General features: G+C 38.0%; 1 protein-coding gene across 1 annotated transcript; it reads left to right on the forward strand.

Annotated features, from left to right (window-relative positions):
- The first annotated feature begins 386 nt into the window (after positions 1 to 386).
- Positions 387 to 9,685, forward strand: LOC127973079 (inner ear-specific collagen-like). Its single transcript, XM_052577112.1, has 5 exons — positions 387 to 439; positions 6,460 to 6,866; positions 7,733 to 7,822; positions 7,928 to 7,999; positions 8,081 to 9,685. Exons 1-5 carry the CDS (start codon positions 387 to 389, stop codon positions 8,962 to 8,964), a joined length of 1,506 nt encoding a protein of 501 aa, XP_052433072.1. The 3' UTR covers positions 8,965 to 9,685.
- Positions 9,686 to 10,073: the final 388 nt, after the last annotated feature.

A 10,073-nucleotide genomic window follows, 5' to 3' on the forward strand; every position in this document is an offset into this window, starting at 1 on the left:
TCCATGTTTAGCATGGGAATCCAACTCTTTAACAGTGTAAAAAACTCAGTATGCATGAAATAGCATTTCACCCCCCCTTTAAGTGTATACTCATCCTCACAAGGATTCATGGAATGAAAACACACTTCCCTCTAGTGGAGAAATATGAAGCATTGCACAGAAAAATATCATGGAAAAGTTTTTGATGATATTTATGAGGCCAAAAGGTCTTTCTTAGGAGATTTGGAAGTGTTGTGTATCCTTGTCACTATTAACAGAAACAGTGAATTTAGTCAAATACACAGGAGGTAGATTGTGGAAGGTCTTTAAAACAAGTATGAGGATCTTATAAATGATTCTAAGTGGAACTGGCAACCGTTCACCTGTTCCCCACAGAGCTAGTAGAAATGGCAGAGAGTCTGGGGGAAAGTGAGAAAGAGGGAAAGAGAAGCACGAGCAGGTGAATAGAGTGCACAGTGTTTTGTGGGCTTGGGTCAGGTTTCTGGGTCAGTTCTGGTAATGGTTCAGTCTGGGTGACTGTAACTGTGAAGCACTGGGCCAGAACCGTAGTACACCCCCCTGCTCTACTCTAAACTCCACGAGCGGAAGACATCCAGACACATATCTGCTGCCTTCAGTCGTCAGTGTTTGAGCTCGATCCGAGGGACAAGGCTGAAGACACGGACACGAGACGAGCCTGCTGTCTGGTAAACACACTTACTGATGCTTTTCATTGACTTGATCTCTCAGCTGCACTGGACTAGAACAAAATAAGATAATCTTTCCTGGATGTACTGGCAGTTCATCTGTATACATAATATTTGTGACCTTGGAGCACAAAAGCAGTCTTAAGTGTCTGGGTTATATATGTAGAAATAGACAACAATATATTGTTTGGGTCAAAATTATAAATTTATCTTTTAAGCCAAAAATCATTAGGATATTAAGTAAATATCATGTTCCATGAAGATATTTAGTAAATCTCCTACCGTAAATATATCATAACTTAATTTTTGATTTGTAATATTCATTGCTAAGAACTTCATCTGAACAACTTTAAAGATCATTTTCTCAATATTTAGATTTCTTTGCTCCCTCAGATTCCAGATTTTCTAATAGTTGTATCTCAGACAAATATTGTCCTCTGAACAAACCACACATCAATGGAGAGATCATTTAATCAGTAATTTATTATCTAAATTTTTATAAAACGGACCCTGATGATTAGTTTTTTACTCCAGGAATACATCTGCTTTAGTAAATCTAGGTTCATTTCTAAATTATTTTAATAAGCTTTTGCAAAATTTCAAAAATGTAAATGTTTTCTGAATTAAGGAGATTGCGAATACCATTTTCCAAGAGCTTTTGCCAGAATGTAATTTGCATGGTTTGGGGTGTTTTATGTATTCACATTTTATCATGTATTTTAACCAAATCATTCTAAAATCTTTTTTTATATATTTTGGTTGATAAAGTACTTTTTCATTTTCATTAAACATTTGTAAACGTGCTTTTATAATTGTTAATTTATACATGCTTTAATGACTTTATATTCATGCAATATTTTTTTAAAGGACAAACGGTGAGCAGTTATTGCACAAACTTTTTTTCTATTTTCCCTTGCTTTTTACACAACCATCATTTTCTATAACCCTGTGAATCAAAAAGCCTTCTAGTCTGTCTTGGGAATTTGAAGGGGAAAAAAGCAAAAGGTGAATAGTCCAAAAGCCTCTCTATTCCTGACAAGGTCACAGTGCTCTCCATTAAAGGCTTACCAGCAGAGCACAGCCTCAGCCGTTACCAGAGACTCCTCCAGCTCAGGTGACACTCCAGCCCCATGCTCCTCAAATCCCCTCAAACAGGAGCAAACATGCTTAGATGCCATGCATTCATGACATGATGCATTGATAAAATGAATGCTCGTCTCTTCATTTGCAATTTTAAACCTCTCGATCTGAAGACCATTATAACTCAAGAGCATCTATTTCTGCTCGCTCTGTTGCTCCTGAGTGTGGAGTAGTGCACCAGGGGCCCTGGGGCTGTATTGTGATACCGGCTCCGTGTCCTATGGTTTACCCTGTCTCGCTCCCACAAGGCTCTTCGGGAACAGGGGCAGGAGTAAAGTGAGCACTATAGCTGGGTTTGTCTTGAATAGTGGAGTGACACCAGCAGGTCAAGGTGGAGTATGACCCTCCTAAAGCAGCCCTTCCTCTCATGTTTCAGACGGCCTTGCTGTGCTCCGCAAACCTCAGTCTATAGCCTATGCTCCAGTCTGAAACATTAGACAGACTGAGTTTTCTTTATGCTTTTTCCAGCTTCATTGATTCCAGAGGTTCTTGGGTGGGATGAGAGAGAGAGGTGTACAGCAGCTTTTGCTCTCTTTCTTTACAATAAATGACATTAGCATTGACACTTTTGAAAGTAGGAAATTTAGGTTATTAAATTTAAAAAGGGTCCTACTTTATATAAGGTGGCCTTAACTACTATTTACTTGCATTTAAACAAATCATTTGGTACAATGCACTTATTGTGTGCATACATGTTTTTACATTGTACTTCTATTTCTTAAAAAAACCTATGTAATTATATCTGTGATTACATTTATATTTACACTGTTAACCCACTGTGAAACCTACCCATACCACCAAACCTTTCCCTAACTTTACCCTCAATAGCAGCAGAAGTGTTTCGCAATACAATATGACCACAATAGGTGCATTGTACTTATTTTTTTTAATGTAAGCACATAGTAGTGAAGGCCACCTTATATAAAGTGTGGCATTTTAATTTTATATATATTTATATACATTTTAATATATATTTAAATAGAAAACAGTAAATAAATATATAAATCTATTTTGAATAATATTTAATTTAAAAAAATGCACGCTTGGTGAGCAGAAGAGACTTCTTAAAAGAACATTACAAATCTTGCTGTTAAAATCTTTTGGCTGCAAGTTTACTTTATTTGGAGCCATTGTATTTAGTCCACACAGCATGCATTTTTGTGTGCCACTATGCTGCTTTCTAACAGTTTTTCCAGAGTACACAACATTTGCTATACTGACATCTTTACTTTTTAAGACACTTAGTTTTAAGAAGCCGTCTCTGTGAACACACACTCACACAGAACTTAGCCAGTCGCTGGCTGCCAGTAGCCTTCATTTTACCTCAAAAGCAGCTTCATTAGATAAACCATTTCCCTCCAGAAAACAGCTGAGGCTGAAGTGAGCTGCTGAGATTATCGCTGCTCTTTTGGACAAAAGCTTTTTTGGAGTGACACCAAACAGATTGGATTGAGACTCTGATTTCCTGACTGAGGCTGTTGCAGTCAGCTGGTCTCAGCGAACGCTCTAGAATCAAGCATCACTGTCAGATTCAGAGAGGAAAATTATCTACCCGCACTATGGCTGTACACAACTGATAATGAAATGATAAAGTGCTCTTAAACAGACATCTAAAAAGCCGTACTGTACTATGAATCATGTACTACAAATGTACCATTAAATGATCCCATGAAACTCATACTGTATAAGTGTCCTGAAGGCATTTATGATGGTGAAGACAAACTTAAAATGTTGTTTATTGCAAATTTAAGGGAATTGATTTTAAAACCGAAATTTTAAATTGGGTCTTTTGGGAAAAAAAGGTTGTGTTAAGAATTGTTGCTGTTTGGGTCATTTTTGATTCATTTTCATTTTCAAGGTTAAGTTTTTGTGTAATTTGTGTTCAAGACATTTTAAAAGGTAACACAAAAGGGATCAAAACATCTTTGATGTTGAAAAGACATCAAAGTGACTTCAAAATTGACCTCAAAAACAGGTCAAATATGCAAATAAACCTGACATCAAAAACTTATGACATTAATTTGATGTAAACTGAAAGTCAAACAAGGCCTACACATATATTAAACCAATTTCAGAGTCAGATTCACTTACCCTTTTTTACCCAAGTACCACTGAAAGAAATAACTGTTTAAACTGAATTTAAAATGATGTTACAGCATCTTGATCAAGTCCTGACTAATATTTTACATCAAATTGATACCAAGGTGCCCACTGGGCTGTAGCGGTGTAATCAATGTTTTCTGAAGTGATACAATCACTCTATATGATGCATAGACTGATAAATTAACAAATTAAAACATTTATAAATTATTGTATACAGAATCAAATATTTTTACAAACCAGTAACATCAAACTTCATTGGTTCTTGCATGTCACACGTGGTTCTTGAGTTCACATCATGACACAAGCACAAATGGCATTTAAAGGCGCAATATGTAATTTTTTCTGCTTTAAAAATAGCAGAAATCACTATATCTATATTATATATATTTTTTAGTTGTGTACTTACATTATCCCGACGGTTTCCACGAACTTTCAAATTCGGAGAAAATTATAGTTTAATTAGAAGACACGGCACGTTTCTTTATTTCCGTTTTGTCGCCCGTCTATGACGTCATATAAACTTTGACCCCTCTAGTTTATCTAACTTCCTGCGGAACCGCCAAATACATAGGTGAACAGAAACAAAGATGAGACGAAGAAGAAAAAGTAGTAGCCTTGATCGAGACTATTATATTTTATATTTATATTGTTTATATTCGTATTTAAACCTCAATCAATAACTTAGTTATGGATCATGATTATGCTTTGCCTGCACGTTCTGTGAAGCACAAACGCACGGGTGAAATAAATGACCCGAGAAGGATTTGGGACAAGATAAGAAACAAGACACGGGGAAATATTGGAGTTGTATTTCCAAGATAGAGAGAGCTTCATGACAAGCTGAAACTACAGAGAGATGCCGAACTCGCTTGCATTCTGATACACAGGTATGCATCCATTCAGCTAACTGTATCTATCCGTATATTTTGTGAAACGATGATGTCTTGTGTAAAACGCATTACATCTAAATTTGTTCTATATCTAGCTGGATAAAGTGGCTTCAAATGCAGTTCACTATCTTGTTCGATATCATAGTATAAACGTAATTAAAATTATTAACGAAAGGCGACCGTTTTTTTAACATGTATTACTAATAAGTAGATGGAATATTGATTTGATAGGAGTCTCATAATTCATATATCTCTCCGTTCAAAAAGACGTGATTGTCAAAATACTAAGTTAGAATGAGTGAAGAATAATAGCGAGCGACAGAGCGCATGTTCATATGAACAACAACTCCCATGAGCCTACGCTCTTTCCCGACGTCATCAAAGTACGTCTTATGTTATTATTTTGATTGAGTGACCCCTGGTGGCCAAAAATCCCATACTGTACGTTTAATGTTTGTTAACATATCGCTATATCTTTATCTATACATGAGTTTATCAATAATTTTAATGTTTATTTAGCATGGAATTCAACACTTTCCCCGTTGCCAGCCAACACAAGCATTTTTGTTGATTTTCACTCAAATTTCATGGCCCCTGGAATATTTTGTTGTATGAATATCTGAATTTGAATATCTGTTTTATTCTAGCTTCAATCATTCTTTTTTAATCAGCAATTAGGTAGGTTATATAAACCTGCAACATTCAAAGCAAAAAGCTTAGAAATTTATTTTTTTTTTATTTTTTTTATCAAATACTACCTCTGGATCATATTCAGTACAATGACCAAAGCAAAGATGCAGTTGATGGCTTGCAGAATCCTTTACCTCTTCCTGGATCCACATTTCACTCAGTAGATTCAGGCAGTACTCATTTATATGGGCTTAGTGTTGACAGAGACAATTTATAAGAGACATGCCACTTCCTCAATCCTCAATACAACTATATAAGGAAAACCCGTAACGGCAAAGATAGCGGTTGTGTGCACATGTCCCGCCCCTCCCGCTGGGAAGCCAATCCTCTGCTTTTAAACAGTCAAGTCGGGAAACATTTAAGCCTATCGTCTGGTTCCATTGACGTATGCGAACAGTTGAGGAACCCTTGCGCATGCATAGTAAAGGTATAACCTGTGGGGAAAAGGGTGTTTTAAACCTTATTTTGGGGCAAAGTCATCAACCTTTTTCAGCGATTTTTATTATATTTTACTGCTGTTTCTATACATGTAGTTTTTATATCCCGGTGACCAGTAAAAGTGCAGTTCTGACTCTATGCCCATTCATTTAGATAGGAGCTGGTCTTGTTAGTCTGAAATAGCTGCCCGGACGCGTTGCCAAGATGGCGGCCGAGTGGCACGACTTGCCTGAAAGGACTTTGGTGTTGATGATCACATTATTTTTCATAATGCATATGCTTACATATGAGATCACTCATTTCTGTGTCTTCCCTGTCTGTGTTCATGATCGGAACATTCTAGACCCATTCAGGAGATGCATAATAGCACCCCTGAGTGTATAACTGAGAATATAAAATTCAATTAAACAAATCCTTCTTCCACCACTTCTTATGCATTAAGGTTGAACAAATTACAAGGTGATGTTTGGTCCAGTCAGGCCTCTAAAATCTTATTCACTCTTTCCCTACAGACAGAAAATGGGGATGATCGTTGAACACGCTCTCTTCATAACTGTGATAGCACTGACCTTTATAACCCCGTGTGACACCTTCAAGCCCACTCAGAGGCCAAAGTACCAGTACACCAAGAAACCCCCTCGAGAGCTGGTCCAAACCACTGTTTATGTAGGCAAGCCTACGGTCACCGCACGGATTGTGGACTTCACCAAAACAAGAGAGCGCTTCCCTGCACATGTCACAGAGAGCACTACAGTTCCTGCTGACAGCTATATAGACTACCCCACAGACACCACCGCATCTTCCACCACGGCCAAAGACAATTACACACTAGACTACAATGAATGCTACTTCAACGTCTGTGAGTGCTGCCCTCCAGAGAAAGGCCCACAAGGCTTCAAAGGAGATATAGGACTGCAAGGTCAGCCGAGTGAAGTCATACATTCTGTATGTTCTTATAATAAATCAGGGCCAGATTTACTAAATGTGCCAAATTAGGGTGAGACTGATGGGAGTTGAAGGTTCTGGGGGTGATCTACTGATTCATGCCACCAGCTCTTGTCCAGTCACCTTTATTTATATAGCGCTTTTAACAATACAGATTGTGTCAAAGCAACTTTACAGTATTGAACAGGAAAATAGTCTGTAATAATTTGAAAGGACAACAGTAAACACTAAATTTTCAGTTTAAGTCTGTTCATTATTGAATCAGTGATGTTTTAGTGAGCTCATATCCATATTGACCAAAGCAAACTACCAAGAAGATTGCCAATTAGTGGAGGGTCGCAAAACAAGCAGAGATGATGATAATCGGATGCTTGTAATAAAGATAAAAGACATTAAAAGATCTCAGCAGAGGAGAATTAAACAACTTCACAAACAGCTTTACCATATTCACTTATTACTAACCAGATGGCTTTCTGTAAGACATCTAAACAAGTTTTTATTGAGAAATAAAAGGAGTTTAAATCCAATGTTTGTTTCACTTGAAGTCACTGTCATGGTTATTAGTGTTTCCATTTATAGGGCTTTGCTGGTTGCTATTGATGGTTTGTTTATCAATTATTTTGTTATCTGGGTATTCTATAAGGTCAGCCACAAAAGTAAGTGTGCTCATGCCTTTCCATCGCTAATGTTTCACTCCATGTCTTTAGTAAATCCAGACAGTAGACTTTTAATTATAAAACAGGGTTTGCTTTGGTACAACCTGGCCCTTAGAGTGTTATTTACTGTAGGTATGATGGGGAAAACCTGTTTTCTGTCATGTTGTTAAATGCCATATTGTAGGTCCACCTGGAGAAAAAGGAGCAGCTGGACCCAAAGGTATACCTGGCCCAACAGGGCCAAAGGGCTTTTCAGGATCCAAAGGGGATAAAGGTACATTCTTGAGCAGGAGATTATATATGGACACTATCCCGATTATTTTTAAATGTAAACTTTTTGATAACATGCATGTTTGAGATTTCCTATTGTTTTCAACAGGAGAGAAAGGTGATCAAGGAAACATAGGACTGAGTGGATCTCCAGGCATCCAGGGAAAGGCTGGAATGAAAGGTGAACACAGTTAACCAATAGGTCCCTGCCAATTTTATACCCAATAAAGATGAATAAATGCAGTATATTTGTACTAAACAGGTGAGATGGGTATTAAAGGTGAGAAGGGTGCAACTGGACTGCAAGGATTCAAAGGTTCGAAAGGAGAAAAAGGAGATCCAAATTTGAATGTGTCAAAGGGTGACCAGGGAGAGCCAGGCAAAGATGGACCACCGGGAACCCAAGGCATGACTGGTGATAAGGGTGAAAAGGGTGATAGAGGAGAGTGTGGTTTACTTGGAGAGGGGGGCCAGAAAGGTGAGCCAGGTGATCCTGGACCTGCAGGTGTGCGTGGAGACCCTGGTCCATCTGGGCAACACGGCATGCACGGGACTCCAGGAAACGCTGGAGAACGCGGGGAACCAGGAGTTCCCGGAGCAAAGGGTGAACCAGGAGCACGGGGACCAGCAGGAGTCAAAGGCATGCGAGGTCTGAGAGGAATGAAGGGTGACCGTGGCCCCCAAGGGAAACATGGAGACCGAGGCCTACAGGGAATGAAGGGCTCAATGGGTCAAAGTGGATCGAGAGTACGGTCTGCTTTCAGCGTCGGCTTATATCCAAGCAAGTCTTTTCCCCAATCAGGATTTCCGGTTCACTTCGACAAGGTCTTCTACAATGAAGAAAACCATTACGACACAGTCACAAGCAAGTTCAATTGCACCTATTCAGGAGTTTATGTGTTCTCCTACCAGATCACGGTAAGAAACAAGCCCCTGCGTGCTTCACTGGTGGTGAATGGAGTGCGTAAGGTACGTTCGAGAGACACCCTACAGGGTCAAGACATTGACCAGGCATCCAATCTAGTGATCCTGAAGCTGGATGTAGGAGACCAGGTGTGGGTAGAGACGCTGAGAGACTGGAACGGTGTCTACTCCAGCAGCGAGGATGACAGCACCTTCTCTGGGTTCTTGCTCTATCCTGACTAACACCTTCTTCATGGCTAAATCTTGAACTGAACTTTACATGATATGGACATGAGAGAAATGTATGACCAATTACAGTAGATGTAGTGTTTTTATCGTAGAGAGACAGAAGTGTACTGTTTAAACAAGTTTTAAAACAAGTATTCCATTCTGTTAACCACATCAGATAGGCTAATTTGATTTCAAATTTAAATTTGGACCAAAAAAAAAAAAAACATTGAAACTACATATTCATAAAATTGTCATACAGTTTATGGTATGTGTCTTGAGAGCACTGTGCATTTCTTTTTATCGACTGTTTTGAACCTTCAGTACGTTTTAAAACTTTCTAATGAGGATATAGTGGTTTTAATTAGAGGACAAGTATTTGTTTTTTATTATTTAGCTTTTTTCATAACCATTTTTTATTTACCACCCAGATATCAAACGGTTTGACAAAAAAAGTGTGATTTGAATCATTCTGACAATGTTTTCGTCATGTGCTATTTAAGCTTCTTGTTGATTTGTTACATATCAATAAGCCTCTATGACATTTAGACAGGTATATTGAATTTTCCACTCAACACATTATTTTTCAAACAGGCATCATTCCATAAACAGTACATCATTTATAAAGTAAACAAAATAAACATAAATCATTAGATCATAAGTTATATATTGTATGAAATACAAATCACAATGTAGGCTTTGGGATGATGGGTTTCTGAGCACTAAAGTAATAAAATCAAGCAGAAAATGTCACTTTGATTAATGTTCCACTTTCCTCACAACAAAGTGAAAATGTACAATGTTGGCAAACAAAATTATGGTTGCACTTTAGGGACCAATTCTCACTTTTAACAAGAATAACATTTTGCCTGTTTATTCGTACTTTACACAAGTTCATCTGCCCATCCAGTCCTGATGGTTAAAGGAACACTCCGACTTTTTGGGACTTTAGCTTATTCACAGTATCCCCCAGAGTTAGATAAGTCCATACATACCTTTTTCATTTCTGTGCGTTCTTCTGTGTGTTATTTGACGCACCCACCGTTAGCCTAGCTTAGCACAAAGACTGGATGTAAATGGATAATGGTAGCACAGTAATCCCAATAATTGACAAAATAATGCAA

The sequence above is a fragment of the Carassius gibelio genome, chromosome B15, assembly GCF_023724105.1.
Source record: "Carassius gibelio isolate Cgi1373 ecotype wild population from Czech Republic chromosome B15, carGib1.2-hapl.c, whole genome shotgun sequence".
NCBI classification, from domain to species: Eukaryota; Metazoa; Chordata; class Actinopteri; order Cypriniformes; family Cyprinidae; genus Carassius; species Carassius gibelio.

Coding starts and splice junctions, on each gene's coding strand:
- LOC127973079 (XM_052577112.1), top strand. CDS start 387: ATGGCAGAGAGTCTGGGGGAAAGTGAGAAAGAGGGAAAGAGAAGCACG. Junction 6,867..7,732: donor AGGAGATATAGGACTGCAAG/GTCAGCCGAGTG, acceptor GCCATATTGTAG/GTCCACCTGGAGAAAAAGGA. Junction 7,823..7,927: donor AGGATCCAAAGGGGATAAAG/GTACATTCTTGA, acceptor TGTTTTCAACAG/GAGAGAAAGGTGATCAAGGA.